This window comes from Vanessa cardui, chromosome 11 (assembly GCF_905220365.1).
Source record: "Vanessa cardui chromosome 11, ilVanCard2.1, whole genome shotgun sequence".
NCBI lineage: Eukaryota > Metazoa > Arthropoda > Insecta > Lepidoptera > Nymphalidae > Vanessa > Vanessa cardui.
The window spans coordinates 633,730-659,716 of NC_061133.1; the positions used below are offsets into that span (position 1 = coordinate 633,730).

The window sequence follows — 25,987 nt, forward strand, 5'->3', positions numbered from 1 at the left end:
TTATTAATGCGGATAAGTGCGTGATAAAGTAATTTCATGTTATTTAATATATAAATAAATGCAATGATTAAAAAAATCATAAAGTAATCTACAGAATATCTGAAATGTAAGTAAATGTAGTACATATGTACTATTATAATTTGAGTAAAATATTTTTCACTTCTCCCATAAACAGGTAATATGGTTGACCTAACTTGTCCACAAACAAATACATATATATATATATACAGACATGGAAATGAGAAAAGTTTTAAAATTAACAAAATATATTTTTAAGATAGAATGATGTTATTTATTCTAACAAAATGGTCACTGCCGCAGCTCGCCAGATACAGCTCCTTGTTCGCGTCCTTCCGAGGAGGCCTGAAGAACAATCTCTTTACAGTCAGATGATGCGCCGCACTGTAACAAATAATGACAACATTAACTTTTGCAAAAAATTAAATATAAAAAAATGTAGTATAAATGTACATATTATACATTATAAGATTTTAAATTAACATGGTTATTTTTATTATTAAATAATAAATTTAGTTTCGGGATATTTACCATGTTTTTTATTTTTGTTCGGTGGAGCTCGATATTTCGACATTGTCTATGAATGTCTTGTTCACGAGACAGTCTCTTAATAATATTATACATTATTATTCATATTAAAACCTCTCTTGTCACGAAGTTTATAGATAATATAGACATTAATAGTACATTTTTTTACACGATGACATTCATACTCATCCTGAGGAATTGAGGAAAAATGAAAATCTAATCAAGATTCAAGGCCGATTTAGCTTACTCTACTTTGCCTCGATATTCTTTATTGTGGAATTTGTATTGAAAAAATATTTCTAAAAAAAATAAAATAGAGGGAGTGATTAATTTAATATACGTACCTGTTGTCTAGTTCGTGTAGCAAGCTCCAAGTGCTGTCGAAGTTGTATATCCGGATGACACCGGATTCGAAGCCGACGGCCAGTATCTGGCTCTCCCGTTGCAGTGGAGCGAAGGTCAGCGCCGTTATTGAAGTGTTGGGTAGTTCTAGTGGCTTTCCTGCAGATATCAAATTCAACAATTAATGACCTCAAATCACTTAAAACTTTTTTGGTAAAAATCTATTTAACTTAGAAAAAAAAAATGCAAGACTTAACAAATTAATATTTTATGTAAAAATGTATTCTTAAATGCTCGGTCAGTACTCACCTACTAAAGAATAATCCTTAAGAGTAGATTCGCTCGTTGTCTCTGTCTTTGACCAGATACAAAGCTGTTAACCAAAAAATTATGTGAATTAATTACACATTATCAGTTGCATAATAAATACAAAATTGGAATAAAGAGAAACCAACTTCAAAAACATATCATACCCTGTATTTCATCATCCAAAATTTTTCTTCAAATTTAAATAAGACTATAATGCTACATTACCTCAGCTTTTTAAAAGATAACTAAAGAAGAACGTTTAGCTTCTTGTCTGTCCGAAGTGATTATTTCTTGTGGCTTTTCTATATAGAATTATAAACTATTTAGTAATTTTAGTCGCATACTAACTTTTCCATCCCTCGAGCCTGTCCCAAACACCGACCCATCCCACGCCCACCCGCAGCACCAGATGATCCTCGTGTGGACACCATTGGTCTTGTCGGTGCTGGCGGCTATCTCGAAATGGTTCGAATCTGGTATCCTGTGGAACACCGTCCACCTTCGGTCGCGCGACACCGACAGCAGGCGCCGGCTGTCCGGGGAGAACGCCAGCTGCGTCACCGTGAGGTTGTGCGAGACTAACTTCTGTATCTGTTGCCAAGTCGACGTGTCCCTAAAATTTACAAATCGATTATAAGAAAGAGGTCGAAAACCTTCGGCTTCAATAGACTGTGCATCGAGTGACGTGACGTGACCCGGCTGGAAGCTGCCAATGCAAAGCTTTCCGGCCAGTTGGCGGAACTAAGGAGAGAAGTCGCCGATATGCGCAACTGAACGAACGCAGAAAAACCGAACGAAGGCAACATGAAGCGTATCGTGACGTTACAACAACGAAAGTAACTCTGTCTGTCTGTCACTCTTTACAACCAAACCGCTTTGAATTTGATGAAACTTGGTATGAAACAAATTTTCAGAAAGGACATTTTTGCTTGAGCCATGACGAGCAACACCATCTATGTTAGCCCCCCCCCCCCCTCACCAGAGCAGCACGGCGGCGTGCGCGGCGGCGGCGGCGCGCGCGGCGGAGGCGAGCAGGCTGCCGTCGGCGCTGGCGTCGGCGCACTGCACCTCGTAGCCGTGCCCGTACAGCTTGTGCGTCTCCGGCCACAGCGTGTTCTGCATCAGCGTCTCCTCCGTCGGAGGCTCTGAGGGAGGTCACGCGAAGGCTCTCTTGCAGTTTTTATATATTTTTAAATCGAAATATTCACGAAAACTCAAAAAAAGCGAATCGAGTGCAGTCGTGAGACTCAACTGCCTCACCTTTCAACTCGACGGGCACGAAGTATCCGTCGTTGTCATCTCCGGTCGCGTGCTCGTCGCCACTGAACACCGCCTTGTTGGACAAACCCAGGGAGGGGACCGAGGCTCCTTCGGGACCCACTGGTGACAGCGATGTTTTTACGATATTTATCATATTATATATATATTTACACAAAGATTTTCCATACAAAATCGACCATTACTTCTGTTAATCTAGATACACATTACACTGACACCCTTCTCTCACTCAACTAATTTACGATTTCTATACATTTTAAACGGCATTATTATTTTGGAATGTGTGATAGGAGGGTGGGAACCCCTCAGCCGGTTGACATTTAATGATTTAACAACATTTACCGTCGTCGCCGTCGCCGTCGTCGCCGAGAGTGTCGCCGACGATGTTGCGGTAGTTGAGCAGGAAGTAGTGCGGCGCGCGGAACACGCGCAGCACCTTCTCGTCGGCGGCCGACACGAAGCGCGCGGGCGCCAGGCTCGCCGCCGCGCGCACGTCGTAGCCGTGCACCTGCGCGCGGCCCAGCTCGTGCCACTCCGCGCCGCCGCCTGCACACACACAGAGATGTGATTTATTTGAAATACTTCTATTTTAAATGCAAATAGAAAATGCAAAATACCTATTTTGTATTTAAATACCTTTTAGTGAAAAGCGTTTTGTATTTGATTTGAAATGCCTTTCGAGAGGCATTGTATTTTTAAAATTCATTTCAAAATGCTAAATAGTTTGTGATTAAGTTTCGCCAAATTTACCAGACGAACAAAGCAAAACGCTTATATTGCCGAATACGACCGATAGAGGCGCACGCTAACCATGTGCGATAGAGGCGCACGCTAAACATCGTTTTCTTCTTTGGTCAGAGTGTGCGCCTCATGTCAAATAATGTCAGACAAACAAGTGTCAATGTCAATTTCCAACGAAAATGGCGAACATTATCTATGGCTATGAGGTTAATAAGGAAAACTCTACATGCCTTCACTGTCCTGGTAAACACTTTGCCACGGATAAAGATTGTCCAGAGTACTCACGGCAGCAATCAATAAAAATTGTTATGCCCCAGGACAACATCTCTTACTCTCGCTTCCCAAACTACGCTGAGATTGCAAAAGAGATGTTCTCCCCTCCTATGTACACTCCGCCAAGCCTTAGTTCTCCCTCTAGCACTCCATCTAAATCCACCTCTACTCGTAATAGATCATATAGACAGACCGTCTTCCGTTCCCCTCCCCCTAGAGTTCCTCTAGGAAAGGGGTATGATAAACATGCCCACCAAGCCATAGTTGGTAATTGCTCCTCCTCGTCTCCAAATGGTTGTGCTCTGAATGATGGTAACCCCTCCCCTCCTAATAATAATCCCAACTTACTAGAATTATTAATTAAAACTCTCCTAAGCATCCTAAGTACATGTAATGAAATTCCTCTACCGTCCAACGTTTCCAATGATCTAACTCAACTCTTCAATATAATTAAAAATGGCCCCAATCAGATTCCTTCAATGTAACTGTAAGAGTGTCCGTCATAAGAAACCTGACCTCCTCTCTCTTATTAATTCTCATAAACCTGTCATTGTTGCCCTCTTTGAGACATGGTTGATCCCCGGTTCCCGTTTCCGGATTCCGGGTTTCTCCTGTTTTAGGGATGACAGAAGTGACGGGTCTGCAGGTTGTGCCATCCTGATCAGGCACTCTATCCCTTTCTCCCAAATTCCTCTTCCTCCTTTTAGCCAGCATATCAATGCCGTGGCTATAAAGGCCTTCAATATTTCCTTTTTATCACTTTACATTCCTCATCCTAATCCTTCTCTTGCTTCGGAATTACTCTCCATTTTCTCTTCCCTTCCATGCCTCATTCTTATTATGGGGTATTTTAACTCCCACCATACATTATGGGGCTCCTATTACTGTGATGGATTTGCTCCCATGTTGGTGGACATTGCTGAGGATGTAAATTTATGCATTCTTAACGATGGCTCGCCGACTCGTAGAGTCTACCCAAACCAGAATCCTCGTTCCGCTGTTGATCTAACCCTATCATCTCCCTTCCTATCCTCACAAATCTCTTGGAATACCCTCCCATCATCATTTGGAAGTGACCATTTCCCTATCCTTCTTTCACTTAATAACAGATCCTTCACACTCATCAAATCATGCCCTCTCCTAAAATATAGACTCAACAACGTTAATTGGTTAGCATACGCTAACTCGGCTAATGCCATGTTGGACTCTCTCCCTGATTTTGTGAATGATGAGAATGTCGTTGCCTGCTACGAACTTTTTCTTGATGCGATCAAGTCCTCTGCTGATGCACAATTCCCTTTAAAAAATACTAGCAAAAAGACATTGCTTTCCCCTCCTTGGTGGGATGAGGAATGTAATGTCATGGTCCAACAGAGATCTATGATCTATCATACACAGTCTCTATGACTCCACAAAATGTAATCAAATATCAGCGCATTGATGCCAAAATTAAAAGACTGTTTTCAAAAAAGAAAAAGCAGGTTTGGACCAACTTCTGTGAATCCCTCAGTCCTCGGTCTCCACCTCAAACAGTTTGGACAAATCTTAAGAAATTTTGTCGTTCCCTCAACTCAGAAAATCCAAATGCCAATAATCCTTCCATATGGCTTAATGATTTTGCTGCCCCCTTTGTCCCAGACAAGGATAGCTTTTTAAAGTTGCAACCAGCATCTGCATTAGATGATATGGATAGCCCCTTTACTCTCTCCTAACTCCATACAGCCCTAAAGGGACTTAAGGACTCGTCACCAGGGGAAGATGGCGTGCCTTACTCTTTCATAATCAACCTTAGTGATAAAGCTAAATGCGTCTATTTGAATTTAATTAATGCTTTTTTCTCGGCAGGAATCGTCCCGGAATCTTGGAAGTCCCAAATTATTATACCCATTCTCAAACCAGGAAAAAGCCCATTGGACCCAAGTTCTTATAGACCCATTGCTTTATCATCTACATTAGTAAAAGTAACTGAAGATCTCTTGAAAAACCGCTTGGAATGGATAATGGAAAGCAGGAATATTCTCTCGCCCTCTCAATTTGGCTTTCGAAAGGGTTTGAGCAATCTTGATAGTCTCAGCATTCTTACGACAGACATTCGAATAGCCTTTGCTAACGGAGAGTACCTTGTGGGTGTTTTTCTAGATATTACTTCTGCATATGACAATGTTCTTCTTCCGGTACTCAGGCAAAAACTGCAACAGCTGAGTATCCCTCCGAGGATTACTCATTTCATATGTAATCTGCTTTTTTGCAGATCAATTTCTGTTAAATACCAAAATTATATTCGATAAACTCAATAAAATCCAACATAAATGCCTTAGAATAATAATAGGAGCAATGAAGTCTTCTCCTACTAACGCCCTGCAAGTTGAATGTGTTGATCCTCCACTTCAACTGAGAAGACAATTTTTATGCGACCGCTTTGTGGTAAAATCATTACAGCTGTCCTCTCACCCTCTCTGGTCCCGTTTAAACATACTGTCCGAACTATGTGATCGCCCTAACAGTAAATCCTTATTATTAGACAGTTTTTTGAATTTTTATTAATTTTAATAAGAAAACTGTAATCATATTCATATGTAATGTGTTATAAGACGTTTGTTTTTCGGCTCGGCATTGTATGTCTCTATTGCTCATGTATGTATGAAAAATAAATATGTATCTTTAATAATTAAAAATGTCTGTAATTTGGTCAGCGATAGGGAGTATTGTATTTTGAAAAACCTATTTTGCATTTAGCATTTGAAATACAAAACGTAAACCTATTTGGTATTTTGCATTTGAAATACTAAATCTGAAAAGAATTTTGCATTTTGTATTTATATGCTTTTTCAAAACCATTTTGTACATATCTGCACACACACACACACACACACACACACACTGGACGAGGCTCTCGCGGACACTTCAATATTATTTCACACAATAGGCTATTTGACAATGCGAAAAATAAATTGTGAAATATTGTAATCACTGTATATTATGAGTTTAAAAATCGTTATTTACTGACGAAACTTGAAAATAATACTTAATTTATTCAAAAATCAATAAATAAAAATGAATTTTTTCAAACGTTTTCGCGCGTTATTTAAATATGGAATTTTTAATATGATATTTTTCGGCAAATATGTACCTACTAGAAATAAAAAAAATCTACTTTTACTGGGTTCCTTAACCTCTACCAAATAATATAAAATAGATTTAAAAACCAGTCAAATAGCCTATTGTACTAAGGGTAAAGCTACCACTCGTTCGGAATGTCCATTCTATCATGAGGAACCGACAAAAACTCAGAATTTAATGTTTTCTACTATATCAATGTTTATTGACAGTGATACTTTACTTAACCCAATTGCCATATTTTTAGTCGTATAGTGTATAGGCTATCTATAAAAAATATGAATGAAAAAGATAAAGTATGGTTGCATTATCCAGTTGGATGCATTTATGTCAGATTTTTTTTTATTACTTTATATGTTGTCCACTCTATGCTTAAAACATCATTTGTCGCGTTATGAACATAGGTTTACCGTCAGGTCTATTCCACGGCGCGTGCAGCCTCGTCGTCTGGTCCAAAGAAACACTAAGCAGATAGCGCCCCTGACCCTCCCATCTGATGTCCTCTACTCCGCCGAAGTGACCCCCAACAACTACACTCGGCTGCCACTGATTTGTTTCCTGTTTTTTAATCACCAAAATAAATTTAAAAAAAAAAAAAATTTTGATCTAACCAGTAACATTATTACCTATCCAGATTAGATAATCAAATACTAACTTTTACAATTAAGTTTAAACAATGAGTAATGACTAATTTGTAGTCCACAAAGCTCAATAGCCAAAAACGGCTAGAAATTATCGGATGGATAGGTCAAAATTTTTGAAGCCGGTTTAAGAAGCTAGTCGCAATAGTCACCGGTGATTACTAGCAAATTACGAATGCAACGAAGCAAGCCGAAATTTTGATCCACAATGATACTCTAGCATTGGTGGCGAAGAAGAGAGCAGAAAGCTATTAAGGATCCAATTGAAAGAGAAGTTGATGCAAACACAAGACGGATGCGGGTGGGATGATATCGGCGAACTTCATAACATATGACTGCAATCTAATATATTCGATTTATGAAGTTCGGGGGTCTCACGTTAATGAGCATAAATCCGAGATATGAAGGAGATTTTAAGGTACCAGATCTTATCCAACGACATAAGTGTGCTTGTTTTGTAAAAGAAAAGTTAGTTACCAGACATAAAATAGTACAGTTCGTATTTTTTTTATATTATAAATAGCTGGAGACCAGAAATGGCACAATCGGAGCCAGTATGTGACCAAGTGAATTCTGGACATGGAAAATAATTACCTTATCCAGTTTCCAGATGTGTAACGAACCATTGTACCCGTGGCCCATGAATGCGTCTTGTCCAAATCGACTCCCATAGAACCCTAGTCCATTTCCTCCTACTTCTCCCACTCTTACGCTCTCCACCCACACACCACCATGACTCTCCGGTTGCCATATGATAATGGTTTTGTCGAGGGATGAGGAAAGAAGTCGATAGATCGGCTGACCGTTTGCTGTTAATGATAAAAATACAATGAACTAATTTCAAATACTATGTAACTAAGTTTATTGAAAAATATATAAATTTTGTAAAATGCACATCTATGTACAGCAGCAATATTTGTTAAACACTCTTTATATTTATGTATGTATGTGTATGGAATTAATAAAGCTTTATTATTATTATTATGTACAGCTTACAAAATTTATATTCGTGAATATTTAAATTATTGAACACATGATTCAATGTTTTTTCTTTGCAACCCTAAGTAAAGCGCGACGTCTAACGTTTCGGCGCAGGTGACATAGACATGTCTCTTTTAGATCTCTTATTTCATAGCTTTTGCAGCAAGTTGATCCACTATTATTAATTATTATTATAAAAATAGTTAAATTGTTCATCATAAAATTGGCAGAATTCAATAGATGATATAGAGAAATCAATAAAGATAAAGAGGTATATATATCCTTTAAGACTTTTTGGAAATTGCTTAAAAAGGCAAGTAGTAAGTAGCTTTTGGAAATGAATTATTAAATTTTTGTTTGCCAATCACTATAGTTAAAGAAAAGCCAATTTACCTTTATCCAGAACCTTTTGCCACTGTACTCCATATACCCAGCCTTCATGACCTGCCAGAACGGCATCCAGTTTAACTGACCATTTTATCCCATATGCTTGAAACACTTTTTCTTCCACTTTTATTCCTTTTACAGCTTTATCTTCATGAGACTGAATGCGCCAAAGGCGAATGTAAGTGTCTTGTGAGGCTGATGCAAGCATTACAGTATTGTCATCTGAAAATCATTATAAAACCTTAAGCAATTGTAAATATTTTTTAATATAACCCCAAAATGTGAACAACCCATCCTAGCAGTATAATATTTTATTCATGAATATAACTATAATAATAATAATACATACAATAATATTAATTTATTGGTGCAAAAGAAAAATTACAAAAATAAGCTTCTATATATAAGTATACAAAATGAGTATGACTATTGTTAAATATGACTATTAGCTAAGTACTCTATTTACATGTGGTTTGGCGCTTTAAAAAGAGTGAAACTTATTATCCCATATGGGTTAATAGCAAAAACCTGTTTTAAGGATAATTAGCCCAACCCCTACTGGAAAATTAAACAAAGTAACATTAAGTACATGCATATATATATTACTAAAATTTGAAAGTGTACCACAAGGAGTTCTTGTTGGTCCTCTATTTTATTATTATTTTATCTTTGTAATATTGAAATTGTATTTTTGTATAAGTATTAATTTGACTTACCAACTCCAACAACATCTAATCCTCTAACCCAATCTTCATGACCTACTAGCGTATGAACTCTGTGATATTCATCTTCTTCACTGAATATGTGTATTTTGTGGTCATCGAGAGCACAGAATAGGATTGCCTTATTAGCTATAGGTAAAATATGTGCATGAAGTGTCAGGCACAGCCCCGATTGAAGATTGATTGTCTGTTTATGTGTTGTTGTCCCTGAAAAAAGGAGAAAAAATAATAATTTAGAGTGCAACTAATTTTATTTTTGACTTGTATAAAAGGTAAGGATAAGGTTAGATTAATTCATTTCATTAATGTTGAAATTCATATTGTGGTTGGAAATTAACAGTAATTTGATGAAGGTATGTGCATGTGCAAAGTATGCACAATTTTGAACACAAAAAACATGACGAGGACCATCCAGACTACTATATACTTCTATTTCCAAAGTGGAAAATGTAGATATACATATAAACAATGTTATTTTGTATTGTTATATCAAAGTAGTGTACAAATTGTAGAAACAGGAAGAAAGTAGAATTAATTAAATATGTTATCTATTTACTGGTATAATTATTACTAAAATATTAGTAATTTATGTTTTCAATCAACCTGATGAATCAATCATTATTAATAATACATACCATTTTTCCGTTCCCAGACTCTTACTGTTGAATCTATTGATCCCGTGTAAACCATTAAATCATCACCTTCAAGATACACTCCATTGATACAAGTAATACCATCATCGTGACCTGTTAACTGGCTGGTAACCTTCCAACTTCCATTGTTTAATGTCCAAATAGCAGCTGTTTTGTCTGCAGAGCATGATAATAGTTCCGTACAACTTTCTGACTTCTGCAGCCATTTAACTGAATTTACTTTTGAGCGGTGGTGACTTAAAACTTGAAGTGGGTCTTGACCCTTTAAATTCTAAAAAAAATATACTTTTAATTTATGTTATTAATTTAAAGGCTTTATATTTTACATTTTGGTCGATTGTTAAATTAAAAAAAAATTGAATTAATTAAAAATATAGGTTATAAGTACTTACCGTGTTGTAAATAACTACAGCATTTGAAGCACCAAAGCATATAAAGCCATCTTTGTTCCAGTCAGCAATTTCTGGAACACGATTACATGCTACTGAGGTATAAATTTGCTCTACAGCCACCTTCATGTTTTACATATGTTTAATAATTATTGATACAATGTTGTTTTGTTTTTGCTACTGTCATAAAATTAAAAAAATAAGGTTAGTTTTCAATTAACGTCAGGTGTCAAGTCAAAATTTTAGCAATATTTTAATTAAAGTACTGTAATTAGTAATATGTTTTTTTCGCTTGCGTTAGCGTTGGTTAACACACGTGTTTAGAGATTATCAGTGTTTACGTTTAGTTTTGTAGTATATTTTATTGTTAATAGTGTTTTAGTTGGTAGTTGGGTTAAGTGGTGTTACTAATATATTTAAATTTCGTGAGTATTTATCTTATATCAATATTTTTTAGTTTGTAAGTTTTATAATGGAGGTGGATACTCCGCCTGAACCCCCTGATCCAGGTGGCTCAGTACAAACCGATACCGATACTCTTTCTCCTCCCTCTATTCCGGTTTCTCGAAAACGCCAAGTTAATGAATCGATTAATTCCGATTCGAATGCTAAAAAAACTATAATCCATCCAAATTCTGCAAATCCTTCGATACAGACCATCTACACTCACCCATCCTTCTCTGAAGGCCCAAAAATTTATTCTGACGATGACAAGGGTCCTTTCATCGTACAAGTGTCCCGGGAAGTCTCTGACCCAGCCTCAGGAACTACTATCCGAGCAATTAAATTTGGACAATTTCTGCACACTCATAAAATTAAAGGGATTATTAATGATGGTGTTAAAAACATAGGTCGTAATAAAATTTCTGTTGAATTTTCAACAGCCCAAGCGGCAAACTCATTCCTGGCAAATCCTATTGTTGAAATGTGCAAGTACAAAGCTACTGTACCGACTTTTAATGTAACCAGAATGGGTTTGATTAAGGGTATCCCCGTGGACTGGACGATGGAAGAACTTGCTATGTCACTTGAACTTCCCACTGGATGTGGTGAAGTAATGAAAATAAGAAGACTAAACAGAAAAACAATTAATGACAGTGTAACAACATGGGTTCCTACCCAATCTGTCGTTATTACTTTTAGAGGGCAAATACTTCCTTCAAAAGTTTTTTCCTACCATACATCCCTTCCAGTAGAGACTTACAAACTTCCGACCATCCAATGCCTTAATTGCTGTCGTTATGGTCATATTAAAACACAGTGCAGATCTCAACCTAGGTGTTATAAGTGTGCCAAATCCCACACAGGTGAGTCTTGTAGTGTAAGTAAGGATAACGCCACTTGCTTACACTGCTCTGGTAACCATTATACAACAGACAAGGACTGTCCTGAGTTTTCCCGTCAACAGTCAATTAAAATAGTTATGTCTCAGGATAACATATCTTATATTGAAGCATCCTCTCGGTTCCCTCCTGTTCGTAGATCCTATGCAGAGATTGCAAAGGAGATGTTTACCCCTCCCTCATATTCTCCAAATATCCAAAATCAACCTATCCCTTCAACTAATAGGTCCTATCGGAAGACTGTTATCAGTACTCCTCGCCCAAGATCACCTCTTGGTAAGGGGTATGATAAGCAGGCCCACCAGTCGATCATTAGTAATTGTCCCTCTTCTACTCCTAACGGTTGTGCTCTCAACCAAAACACTCCTAATCCTCTTAATAGCAATCCTAACTTCTTAGAAATGCTAACAAAAATACTTCTTAGTATTATTTCAACATGTAACGACATCCCCTTACCGTCCAACGTTGCTCAAGACTTATGTCAATTATTCTCAATCCTTCACAATGGCCCTAATCAGCTTCCTTCAATGGAACTGCAAGAGCGTCCGTCCTAAAAAACATGAACTCCTCTCACTGATTAACCTCCATAAACCTATCATTGTTGCCGTCTCTGAAACATGGTTGATCCCTGGATCCCGATTCCGGGTCCCAGGCTTCTCCTGTTTGAGGGATGACAGAAATGATGGTTATGCAGGGAGTGCCATTTTTATACGGCACTCCCTCCCCTTTTCCCAAATTCCCTTATCCCTTCCCAGCCAGCATATTAATGCTGTTGCTGTCAGAGCCCTTAACATCTCTTTTCTTTCCCTGTACATTCCTCACCCTAATCCAGCTTTAATTCCTGATATTTCTGCCATCATTTCCTGTCTTCCTAGTCCTATCCTTGTAATGGGTGATTTCAACGCCCATCACACCTCCTGGGGTTCACATTTCTGTGACCCATTTGCTCTCTTGTTGATGGACATATTTGATGATGCAAACCTCTGCATCCTCAATGATGGCTCACCGACTCGTAGAGTATACCCTAACCAAAACCCAAAATCCGCTGTAGACTTATCCTTATCCTCTCCAGTCCTTGCCTCACAAATATCCTGGAACATCCTCTCCTCCACTTTTGGTAGTGACCACTTTCCTATTCTCCTTTCTTTAAATCACCGATCCATTCCCCATATCAATCCAAATCCCTTATTAAAATATAAGCTAAAGAATGTTAACTGGTCTGCATATGCTGAGTCTGTTGATTCCATGATCGACAACCTCTTTGTTTCACAAGACTATGGAGATGTAATTCTTTGCTACGATCTTTTCCTTAATGGCATTTTTTCTGCAGCGGATCTTCATTTTCCCAAAAAAAACATCTCAAAAACTCATTTGCTTTCCACCCCTTGGTGGGATGAGGAATGCAAGCGATTATCTGAACAGAGACTAGAGGCTGAAGTATCATACACATTGTGTATGTCTATGGATAATTTTTGTAGGTACCAGAGAATCGACGCAAAATTCAAACAGCTAATTTCTAAAAAGAAAAAAGTCAGTTGGATTCATTTTTGTGAATCCCTGAGTCCTCGTTCCCCTTCCTCTGTAGTCTGGTCCCAACTTAAAAAATTCCGCCGTTGCCTTAATTCTGTCAATCCTTCTTCAAATACTCCTTCTGAGTGGCTTAACAATTTCGCTGACAAGCTTGCCCCCCCATTTGTCCCTTATGAGGACAGTTTTCTAAATTCTACGCCAGCATCTACTTTGGATGAAATGGATGCCCCCTTTTCTTTTTCTGAACTTGACTGTGCTTTAAATGGTTTATCTGACTCTACTCCTGGGGAAGATGGCGTTCCTTACTCTTTTATCTCTAAATTGAACGATAAAGCGAAAAATTGTTTTTTAAATATAATTAACTCGGTTTTTATCAAAGGAATCATCCCGCAATCTTGGAAGTCGCAAATTGTTGTCCCTATTCTTAAACCGGGTAAGAACCCTTCAGATTGCAATTCATATAGACCCATAGCTTTATCGTCAACTTTGGCAAAGATCACTGAACATCTTTTGAAGAACCGCCTGGAATGGTTAATGGAAAGCAGAAATATACTTGCTCCCTCTCAATTTGGCTTTCGGAAGGGGTTGAGCACCATTGATAGTCTAAGCATTCTTACAACAGACATTCGAATTGCCTTCGCTAAAGGAGAGTACCTTGTGGGAATCTTTCTTGATATATCTTCTGCATATGATAATGTCCTTCTTCCGTTACTCAGGCAGAAAATGCAACAGCTGAGTATTCCATCGAGGATTGTACATCTCATATGTAATCTGTTAACTTGCAGATCAATAACGGTTAGACACCAACATCTCTCTCTTCCCCCCAGACTTGTCTGGAAAGGTCTTCCTCAAGGCTCAGTACTCAGTCCTCTGCTTTATAGCATATACACTCATGACCTCGATTTGTCTGTTAACAATTTTTGCAACATACTCCAGTATGCTGATGATACTGTTTTGTACTTTAGATCTAGCTCCACTGAAAATTTAACGTTCCGATTAAACACTGCTTTGCATTACCTATCCCAATGGCTCTCTGACCATGGCTTATCGCTGTCGACAGCCAAAAGTCAAGCAGTGATATTTACTAAAAAGAGATATATACCTTCCTTCAATTTATCTTATGAGGGTCAACGCATCAATTTTGTAGACAAAACAAAATTTCTTGGTATTATTCTCGATCAACGACTGAACGGAATTTCACACTCTGATTATTTAGCCAAGAAATGTGAAAAATCTATTAATGCCCTTAGAGCAGTGTCTGGAGTTTGGTGGGGAGCTCACCCTTATACATTGAAGCTGATCTATAACGCAATAGTTCGTAGTCATTTGGACTATGGACTGTTTGTTCTAGATCCCTTCAATAAATCTGCTTCAGAAAAATTAAACAAAATTCAATATAAATGTTTGCGCATAATCTTGGGTGCGATGAAATCCACCCCTACTAATGCTCTACAGGTTGAGTGTGTTGACCCTCCTCTACATATAAGGAGACAATATTTATGTGACCGCTTTGTCATCAAATTGTTACAGCTATCTTCCCATCCTCTTTTGACCAGGTTAAACAAATTATCCCTCCTTTGCAACCCGGACAGTCCGAAATCCTCATTCCTATTAAACAGTTTCCTTAAGTATACCAACCTGCCTCATCCTATTAACACGTTTCCTTCTAATCCTCTTTTTTCCACCTCCTTTAAGGCTCTTTTATTTAATCCTCTTGTAATTACAAACCTCGGTCTTATAAAAGGTTCTTCTGATACTGCTATCCAATTTCAAAGAATCTTTCATCAAAATTGGCCAAATCACCTCCCTATATACACTGATGCCTCTAAACTCTCTCCAATCGGATGCGTTGGTGCATCGTGTTGGATTCCCAAATATAAAATAGCACTACTTTTTAAATGTCCCCCTGAAACTTCGGTATTTTCCGGTGAGGCTATTGCTTTACTGGAAGCTATTAAGTACGCCCAGTCACATAATATTCAACAGTCAATTATTTTATGTGACTCCTTAAGTTGCCTGTTGGCCATTAAGGAAAATCCTTTTCGTAGCAAATTAAGACTTTCCATCGTTTTCAAGATCAGAGAGGCCCTGTTATCCTGTCATCATCAGGGTCTACAAGTTTTGCTCGTCTGGATTCCAAGTCATTCAGGTATTATTGGAAACGAGATGGCTGACTCTTATGCAAAGACTGCTACACAATTTGGTTCATCGGAGCATTTTGTCAATTCTGCTAGAGATTTACTCACTCTTGCGAAAGCTGAAATGGATAAATCCTGGAACTCTTTTTGGATTTCATCAAAATCGGTTAAGGGTAAGTATTATTCGGCGTTACAACCTAAAATTCCGAGGCGTCCATGGTTTTCATTTCACAGGCACGCTGATCGTTGGATCATTTCCACTATCTGTCGTTTACGCCTCGGCCATTCCTGCACACCTGTCCACCTAGCAAAGATAAGAGTTCGAGACCACTCGCTGTGTGAATGTGGCCTAGACGAAGGTTCCGCAACCCACGTCCTGTTCCTTTGTCCTAAACTTATTCATCCCCTTTACGACGTTCTCCCTCCTAAAGTCCCCCGCCCTATAAATGTTGAATGTTTGTTGACGTTTGTGTTTAGTCCATTTTGTTCTTTTCTATGTAAATATATTAAATGTAATAAAATTAAGTTGTGAATAGTCCCATTGAGTGTTATATTTTAGTATATATAGTTTAGAGTACTAACAATTATTTTTATTGTAACATATTATTAACCCTTAATGTTTGTGTTGTTCTAGGTTGAGGATTAACAAGGAAATTACTACTACTATGCTAGTCTTCAAAATCTAATTGAGTTTGTTTCCTCAACTGTTCCGATCAATCTCTTTCGTGTCTTCTCCATCCTACGTGACATTGGCGAAATAATCTGTGCCCTGTCGGCACAACTAAAAGCCATTAAACCAAGAATTGAATTGTAATTAGTAATATACATATTCAACTAAATTTTTGATTGGAAATAAATGTTTCTTCTTTAGATATATTGTGTTGTTGTGAATATTATTAAGATATTCAATATTTCTAATGCCAACACTTAAAAGTAGCGTTGCCAATGTGTGGTGAATTCCCCAAATTGCGGGGAATCGTAAGTCGATCGGGGATTAGTGTGGGGATTGTCACATGTGGGGAAAATGAGGGGAATTTATACTTATGTGTTTTATGCTAAAACGATCGGTAATTGATTGTATACTCGTCTTTTAGTTACTACAAAAATTGAATTGTGGGCGATTATTAGTTACCATAGTAACAAAAACACACTATATACAGACATTAACTACGACTAGTCAGATTCAACGAAAAGAAAAAACCTCGAAATTTGATTTTATTGTTAGGAAATGAAAAACAAACATACAAAAACATGTTTTTTTTTTCCTTTATTTCTGTGTGGGGAATTGGGACATTTCTTTTCCCCAATTTGGGGAATTTCGCTAATATTTATGGGGAATTAGGTGAATAGGCATCGGCAGCCCTGCTTAAAAGTCAGATAAAAATAGTCTTTAATCTGTATTTCGAAAAGGCGGGATTCTCAACAAAAATAAAATATGACGTTTAATAAATCATAAAATCAGGAAACTTGTTGATCAATGATCACTAGATTTTTAATTATGAAAATCATTAAGTACCTTTCTTGTAAAGATTAAATTATATTATTTTAGAAGAATTATTTATTTATCATTTCATTAGTTGCAAACATGCCTGAAGTTATGATATATGGAATACCTGTAAACTTTCCTTTCGAACCTTACGAGGTTCAGAAAGCGTATATGGAAAAAGTTATTGAAAGTTTACAAAATAATACTAATGCTGTACTGGAATCTCCGACCGGAACAGGAAAGACACTTAGTTTATTATGCTCTTCATTGGCATGGCTTATGTTAAAGAAAGCTCAGTTGCAAATGAATGCGCAACTTGGTAATTTTTCAGAACACAGTGGTGGTGGTCTCAATGGAGGTTTACGTGAAAACCTAAAGTCCAGCGCAGGTAAAGGAAAAGATAACACGGTTTGGGGTATGCCGAAAATTATTTATTCATCACGCACACATTCACAACTTACACAGGCTATGCAGGAGCTGAAGAGATCAAACTATAAATATGTCAAAGCTGCAGTTCTTGGCTCAAGAGATCAAATGTGTATCCACCCTGAGGTATCCAAAGAAACAAACAACATGAACAAAGTCCACATGTGCCAATTAAAGGTAAAAACAAGAACTTGCCATTTCTATAACAATGTTGAATCTAAGAAAGATGACAGATCAGTGAAAGGTGATGATATTCTAGATATAGAAGATTTGGTGTCTGTAGGAAAGAAGTTAAAATGCTGCCCATATTATTTGTCAAAAGAACTCAAACAAGACGCTGATATAATATTCATGCCATATAATTATTTATTAGATCCAAAAGCGAGGAAAGCCAATGGTGTTGAACTTTTGAATAACATAATTATACTGGACGAGGCACACAATGTAGAAAAGATGTGTGAAGAGTCAGCCTCGCTGCAGATAAGAACTACAGATGTGGCTCTATGTATAGATGAAATAACTTATGTTATGAAATCTTTTATAGAAGGAAGTGAAGATCAAATGGATGTGAGCCTTGACAATAACCAACCAAAAGATTTTACATGTGATGATTTATGTATATTAAAAGAAATGATGCTTGCCTTCGAAAAAGCCATAGATGAAATTGGTGTTGGGCCAGAAGGCTCAACTTATCCAGGTGGATACATATTTGAGCTCCTTGATAAGGCAGAGATTAAAGACCATAACCACACATCTGTTATCACATTAATAGAAAACCTTATTCAGTATCTCTCGACTGCAAGTGCTTCGCCTTTTCAGAGAAAAGGTGTAGGTCTACAAAAGATTGTTGATTTATTGAATGTTGTGTTCAGTGGAATTTCACATGCTTATAAGGAAAGAATAAAGTTGTGTTATAAGGTTCATGTTCAAGTGGAAGATAAGAAAAATAATAAAAAAACAGATGGCTGGGGTGCTCTCAAAACTACATCCTCCAAATCAGCAGAAAGAATTCTCAGCTACTGGTGTTTCAGTCCTGGTTTTGGCATGAAGCAACTTTTAGAGCAAAATGTTAGAAGCATAATTCTAACCAGTGGTACTTTAGCACCATTAAAACCATTAATATCTGAACTGGGCATTCCAATAGGTGTACAGTTAGAAAATCCACACATTGTTAAAGCAAATCAAATTTGTGTCAAAATTATTGGAAGTGGCCCTGATACTGTGCAACTAAATTCAAATTACCAAAATCGCAATAACCCAAAATACATTACTTCATTGGGTAGAACAATACTAAGTTTTTCTAGGGTTATACCCGATGGACTGTTAGTTTTTTTCCCATCATACCCCATAATGACAAAATGTCAAGAAATGTGGCAAGCGGAAGGCATCTGGTCTAGTATTAATAATATAAAGCAAATATTTGTTGAACCCCAGCGAAAGGATACTTTTAATTCTATTATCAATGATTATTATAGTAAAATAAGTGATCCAAACACAAAAGGAGCGTGTTTCATGGCTGTTTGTAGGGGTAAGGTATCAGAAGGATTAGACTTTGCTGATATGAATGGCAGAGCGGTAATCATTACTGGCCTTCCATTTCCACCTCTTAAAGATCCTAGAATTGTGTTGAAAAAAAAATATTTAGAGGAATTGAGAGTCAAAGAAAAAGAATTCCTATCTGGAGATGACTGGTACTCCCTGGAAGCTACGAGGGCAGTAAATCAGGCTATTGGAAGAGTAATCAGACATCAGAATGATTATGGTGCAATTTTACTATGTGATACAAGGTTTAGTAATCCTAAATTAAGGAACCAGCTCTCTGCATGGCTTAGGGATCATATTAATGTATCAAACAAATTTGGAGAGACTGTTAGTGAAATTTGCAGATTTTTCAAAAGCGCACAAGTTAATTTACCGCCTCCTAAACTTAAGCCATTACTACCACATGAATCTAATGATACACATCAAGATAATAGTACAAGCTTAACTGGTGTAGCATTCCCAAGAACAAATGCCAGAATTGTAAATAAGGGTGTGAGTTCCAGTAAAAAGTCAGTAAATCAGTATCCCAACTCAAATGAAGTTTATGCTGATTTTTCAATGGATTTCTATAAGAAGGCACAAACATCTTCGTATGTAAATGAATTTAGACCTAAAGAAACAAGTGACCTTTTTAGTGCATTAGATAGTAGCAATGAATCACAACCCTTATCACAGTCACTAGTTACTATCCACAAAAGAAATGCAGATGAGGCAAATGTTTCTACAGCATCAAAAAAGAAAAAATTGAAGATTAAATCTTTTGGGTTTGAAGAAAACTTGAATAAAAATGAAATATCTCATTGTGATGAAAGAGTCGCACCAACATCTCTTATAGACTTTGTTAAAGAGATCAAAACACTTCTTGATGTAGAAAATTATAAAAAATTTCAATTATCAATATCTGCTTATAAGAAAGATGGAGATTATGAATTATTTTTAAAAACCCTATCTGATTTACTGGAAAATAAACAGTTATTTTACTTATTCAAGGGTATGAAAAGGTTTTTAAAGGAAAACCATAAAATTTCATTTCAAAACTATTGTGATAATGTTAAATTAAATAGTTGATATCCAGCAACTTTTAGCTAAATTACATATATTTATTATTTATGAAGTAATTTATAGAAATAGCATTAATTAATTAAGGTTTTATTGTGAAGTGTGACAATAAAAATGATTTCGTTATACTTTCAATGATTTATTAAATCTACTAGATGCATAATATTATTCTATCTAGAAAACATTCTTAGGAGCTTCATTAATTTTATTTGCTATTTCTACTGCATTTATTCTTAACATAGTTTGTTGTGCTCTTTGAAAGTTAATTCTCATGAATTGCTTCCTCCTCTTCTTCTTGAAATGTGTCCTTGTGTGAGACAGACCTTTAGATATCACCGTAGCTGTGACTGTTACCAGGCCAGGTTGCACCAGTGGTCGTCCAATAAGTGAGAAATCCTTTGTTGCAGCCAATAATACTTTATCTAATTTTATTTTATCTCCTATATTTGGTGGCCAGTAGCCTTCGACGACTAGGAGATCACCGTCCGTAACTCGCCATTGTTTACCCAATAAGTGTACAATTGCGAAGTTACGTGATTTTCTCTCTTCAATTAGTTTATTGCATGTTGCGATCACATCTTTTGGTGTATCAGGGGTTGTTATGTTAGTAGTTGGTGCGTTTTGAGTAATGAATCTTGAAAGAATACCACCTAGAAAAGTAGAATTATTAATACGACATTACTATTTTTTCATTAATACGAAAATACTAATATTAAATAGGTACCTTGACTATTGAATGCATTAGAAAGACGTTGTAATCCAGCTCTAAACAAAGCCATTATACTTAACAAATAAGAACAACTATAAATTAATATTATTATTGTTTTAGAGCAATTCCAGACATAACATTTTTCAAAATAAATTTAAGCATTTAATATAACCTAATCTCCCGTTTGACAGATAATGGAAACTTCAAACTTAGAAAAACAGTGATGTGCGGTTACCGCAAATTTTACGTCAGTAAAATGACAGTAGTTGTCTATTTAATAACTTTTTAGAAAATTCCACTTATTTCAGCTATTAAGTACATTCTAGATACTTCGACTATAATTATTAGGATTGAAGGTCGACGCATATCTTCCATAATTTTAAATAAAATTTTGAGGTAAAGATTGTTTTAATCAAAACACATTTTTTTATGTTTAACATTAAAAGAGTACTCGTGATTAATTCATTTAATTCTATAATGATATTCACGCCGCTTATTTAGACTTATTTTGCATTGCTAATTATTAACATATATCTACTAAGTTAAATATAGTTTTTTGTTAAAAAAATCGCCTACTTATGTAGTTTATAAATGTTATATTTATAATAAAATTATATATATTTTATATTTATAAATTCTTACCCGGTTGAATTAAATATAATGTTCGGAGATAGGTGGCGCCGTATGCCTTTAATATTACGGTTCTATAACTTTTTTTTATTACCGTCTTACTGAAATCATTGACTTATATTGAATAATAATTTATGATCGATATAGTTTCGATTTGAAAAATGTTCACGAACATTATTATTCTTACTTCATTGTGGAAAAAAATACTAAGCAAACTAAAGTAACAAAAAAAGAAAATAATAGAAGAATTTTAACGTGTTTTAAGGAGTTATTTAAAAACATTCTGTGTTGAGTATAGAGAAACAGAAATATTTTATTATTTGATAATGGATTTGTTACATATTATAATAGTACGAAAGTATGAATGAAAATATACCAGAATAATAGATATTTATATTATTAATAAAAGATGTTATATTATAAAATGTATAGTACGACACAACTTAGATGTAGCATCGGCAAATTTAATAAAACCGATTACTGCCGATTTATACGACCAATAGAAATAACTCTGTTGCGCCATTTGACGCTATTCGTCGCTATAGATTCAACTCGAGAATGCAAGTGCATGTAAATCGAAGTGTCAAATAGACGAACATATTAAGGTCATGTGATATTACAAGCGTTACGTTATTACGTTTGTGTAAAGATCACATTCAAATAAGAAATAGATATTGATAATTTGGGATAGCTTACGTAATTCGCATGTGATCGGTTTTACGAATTTTGCCAATGCCACATCTAAGTTGTGTCGTACTATATTTGATCATAAAAATAAGTTCTTAAGTTATAGGATAGATGGTGTTGTAGGAATTTAGATCGCGCTAACGTTGTAATTTTGGTTTTGTGTGTAAACTTCAAGTACACATATAGCTGGAGGGAATAAGCTATCCCATCGGATTAAAAGAGACTTTTTACAATACAGCGACGTGAAACTTGCTGGTATAAGTAATGATCAATTACTTTATATGGTTGATGCTTATATTCATTATCAATACGTAGCGAAAACTTGGATATAGATATAAGTATAATGCTATAAAAGTTAGTATTTTATGGACTTCTATGACGGTATCTAGCGATCAATTTGTTCCTCGGGAACTTGATGTTCATGATTCTTATTTCCTGCATATTAGTAACTATTTCGCACTTTTTTACATTACGAAAATAAACGTATATAGTATATGTTCGGGATATTTTATTGACAGTCAAAATTAATAAAACCGTCGTTTCTGAACAGTACCTAACCGGACAGCGGCAAAGCTAAATCAAAATCAATTGTTTGTCGTCAAATTAATGATCTGTAAAGGATTTTTTTAATATGACATTTTCATGTCGGAGGCTCTTCACTTCCTTAATAAATATTTTAGTAGAGGTGTCAGTCAGTAGCCATTTACGGAGAGCAGATCATAATTTTTCCGTATTAAATAAACTCTTATCTAAAACTTGGTTTGAGATTTCAATCAATTTCACAATCATTTACTACAAAGTAAGTTTAACATACTAAATGTAGCTAAGTATACTTAGTAACTTAAGTAACAATATTCAATTATATACCCGCGATTTTGACGTCGGGGTATTCTAAAAAATCTCTTTATAATCCGATGGGATAGCTTATTCCCTGAAGTTGGACGTACACTACTCGACGTTTGAGTATTAACGAAAAATTACAACGTTAGCGCGATCTAAATTCCTACAGCGCCATCTATCTTTGAACTTAAGAACTTATTCGGTGGTCATGTAAACAGACAATTTGAAGTCAGAAATAATAAAAAAATAAAACTTTTACGGATTTATAGAAACTGCATTATTTTTCACATTTAATAAATAGCGTATGAGCTGTTTCAAAACAAAATAGTTCGTAATTCATAGACAATGAAATATGTTATACACACGACACGGCAACTGTCCCTCTAAAGGTCTTCAGCCATCGTGGGGCCCAGAAACGATTTTAAAATTCGTTGTTTATGAAAGTGTCGAAGCCAAATTTTATTTGCATAAAATGATATTTTTTACATATAAAACATAGATGTGCAAACATACAGAGACCACCACGTGATTATTCCGGTCCTATGTCCAATTTATAGAGAACTTTTATGTATTTAATACAGGTTGGATATATTTCAAATTACATATATGAATATGTTGCATATTTTTTGTCATAAAGAAAAAAACGACCTTATATACCTGTCCCTCTATTACAAATTTCTAAGTAGAGACTTTTTTATTAAAAAAATAGCAAACTGTAACGAAAGTTGTTATTTAATTGTCACACAGAATTAATTCTTCACCTAATTCAAAATTGTCTCTACCATACTACAATGTTCTTGTAATTCTAATACTATATCACTGGACCGTTTTAATTGAATGTTGGCACACCAATTGTCTAGAGACTGAAAGAGCTACTTTTTAACTGAAAAAAAGTGTTGTTAACAGAGAGATTTTCATCAATGTAATATTAGTAAGTTAATTTGTAAATGTATTCATATTTTCTAGGCGAGCAAAGCCGCGGGTAACAGCTAGTAGAGATATAAAATTATACTAAATATATTTGTTGCCGAGAAATGCTAACATTGTATATTGTTGTAACAATAGTAATAAATTAAAAAAATATCTACACAGGTTGTACTCACTATGTTTCTTATCTAAAGATCATAAGGAAAAGTAAGTGCTAGCGTCAAGTTACCAGTATTTTAATGTCGCTCGAAGATGAAAACCCGAGACAACATAAGCTTACCACTTATGTCCATAGATGGCGTTATAAGCACTTTTACTAATTTTTGATATTAATGTTTTTATGCAAAATGTAAGATATTTTAAGCTATAACTAAACGAAGAAGATTAATTATTGAACTAAATATTATTGTGATATTAAAAGAATTTTAATTTTTAATTTTTTGTAAAGTATAGTAGCTATGCCCCTTTCGAGGAATTACTAATATTTATATATAATTTTGTGTGATAGGGCGGCAAACGAGCAGGAGGCTCATCTGATGGAAAGTGATTAGCACCAACCCTGGATATCTGCAACAACGGGGGGCTTGCAGGTGCGTTGCCGGCCTTTAAAGAAGGAGTACTCTTTTTTTTGAAGGTTCCCAAGTCGCATCGGTTCGGAAAAACCGCCGTCGAAAGCTGAATCCACAGAGTCGTTGTGCGAGGCAGAAATTGTGGACTTTTCTTTGTTTGCTTCTGCTACGAGTGGGGGGGGGGGGAATAGCCCAATGTCATTTAGTAATACAAATAAAACTAAAATATCTACCTGATATTAGTCAAGAGATTTTACTGCAAATAATACCACAGTATTTTAGGAATAACTTTAGATTCATAAATCAAATACAATTCTCATCTATCATCTCCTACGGGTAGACTCAGTTTAGCAGCACACGCGGATGGGAAAGTTAGACAACTAACTGACTTTGATACTGCTCGATAGGTTTGCTTTAGGTATTTTCATTATGACATCTTTGATATAAACTATAGTCATTCCTCAAAAATGAGTTGTTCAAGTTATTTATAATTTAAGTACTAAGAATTATCGTATATATCCATAAAAAAAAACAATTATTTCGATAAAATCAAAGACGAACATTGTGTTTATACACGTGAAGTAAATGCAATCGTGAAATAAATTGCGACTTTACGAATTTAAATACATCCTTCTTGGGGCAGAGTAGTCGATATTCTACGGAGCGCTTGCGCTACCTCTACTGTTGCTTTGAAGAATATCTAACGTGTAAGACCGGGTGAGTAGCGACGTAGTTGTCACCACTGCGGAATACCCCTTGCATATGCTGGAGGTATGCCCCGCATGTTACGCGGAGAGAGATCGTTCCCAACGATCTTGGACGAGATCTATTCCTGAGAGTATTGGTGTCCGTGAAACCGTGGCCTTCAATTTAAGCAGATCAATTCGGGCGTACTGTTCTATAAATGGACCAACAATACGCTGCGCGTAATTTTATTGTTCATAACATTTTTAAATGTAGTTCGAACTGAAAATTGGTAATTGCAATATTGATCTAAATAAAATGATTGATTAACTCTCTTTAAGCTAAATTTCTGTAATTTAAACTGATATTCAGTTCTAAATAATATACGGTTACTGCGAAGAGTTTGTACATTCAGATTAGTGCTTTATTAATTGTGAATTTGAATATTACCGAGATGGTAAAGGTATATTACATAAAATCATATTGATTCTTTTGTATGAAAATCTTTGAATACTAAGAGCAAAAATATCGAGTATCATCATCCAAATATTATATATCACTCTCAGGAATTTGATTAATCAGATGGATTCCAAGTATTAAAATATATAATTGCTCATTAGATAAAGGTAATAAACAAATATTTATAAAACAATAAAAAAAACTGGGGGAAGTTTGAAAGATATAGTTTTAAAGTGTTGCCGCGGCTAATTTATGTTATCTAGTTGTTTTATTACGATATAAATAGTAGGCAAGCAAGCCATCTGATATGAAGTGGTCAGTGCCTATAGAAAATGACGTTGTCATAAATTATAACATTTCTTATTTCGCAAATGCACCACCGACCTTGAGAACTGACATGTTATGTCCACTGTGCCTGTAGCTATTCTGGCGCACGCACCCTTCAGACCGGAAAACAATTAACACCGGAACCGGAACACAACACAGCAATAATAAGTATTGCTGTTTGGCGGAAGAATATCAGATGAGTGGTTTGTACCCAGACGTGCCTGCACAAAACCCTTCCACCTAGTAAAGCTT

At 35.8% G+C, this 25,987-nt stretch overlaps 3 protein-coding genes across 4 annotated transcripts; 1 reads left to right on the forward strand and 2 right to left on the reverse strand.

The window, feature by feature from the left end:
* Window positions 1–248: 248 nt before the first annotated feature.
* Window positions 249–10,597, reverse strand: LOC124533713 (elongator complex protein 2). Of its 2 annotated transcripts, none has more exons than XM_047109165.1 (13): window positions 10,383–10,597; window positions 9,973–10,261; window positions 9,332–9,544; window positions 8,622–8,837; window positions 7,842–8,056; window positions 7,017–7,164; window positions 2,822–3,021; window positions 2,458–2,578; window positions 2,177–2,342; window positions 1,546–1,810; window positions 1,198–1,261; window positions 891–1,047; window positions 249–402 (listed from the first exon to the last, which is right to left on the reverse strand). In XM_047109165.1, exons 1-13 carry the CDS (start codon window positions 10,506–10,508, stop codon window positions 273–275), a joined length of 2,310 nt encoding a protein of 769 aa, XP_046965121.1. In that variant the 5' UTR covers window positions 10,509–10,597; the 3' UTR covers window positions 249–272. The 2 variants fall into 2 exon arrangements, with proteins under 2 accessions (XP_046965121.1, XP_046965120.1); XM_047109164.1 differs by having other exon boundaries at window positions 2,458–2,577; window positions 2,818–3,021.
* Window positions 10,598–16,799: 6,202 nt separating this feature from the next.
* On the forward strand, window positions 16,800–20,020 carry LOC124533656 (regulator of telomere elongation helicase 1 homolog). Its single transcript, XM_047109069.1, has one exon. It carries the CDS (start codon window positions 16,976–16,978, stop codon window positions 19,910–19,912), a length of 2,937 nt encoding a protein of 978 aa, XP_046965025.1. The 5' UTR covers window positions 16,800–16,975; the 3' UTR covers window positions 19,913–20,020.
* Window positions 20,021–20,026: 6 nt separating this feature from the next.
* On the reverse strand, window positions 20,027–20,849 carry LOC124533657 (50S ribosomal protein L21). The gene is made up of 2 exons (XM_047109070.1): window positions 20,628–20,849; window positions 20,027–20,553 (listed from the first exon to the last, which is right to left on the reverse strand). Exons 1-2 carry the CDS (start codon window positions 20,680–20,682, stop codon window positions 20,078–20,080), a joined length of 531 nt encoding a protein of 176 aa, XP_046965026.1. The 5' UTR covers window positions 20,683–20,849; the 3' UTR covers window positions 20,027–20,077.
* Window positions 20,850–25,987: the final 5,138 nt, after the last annotated feature.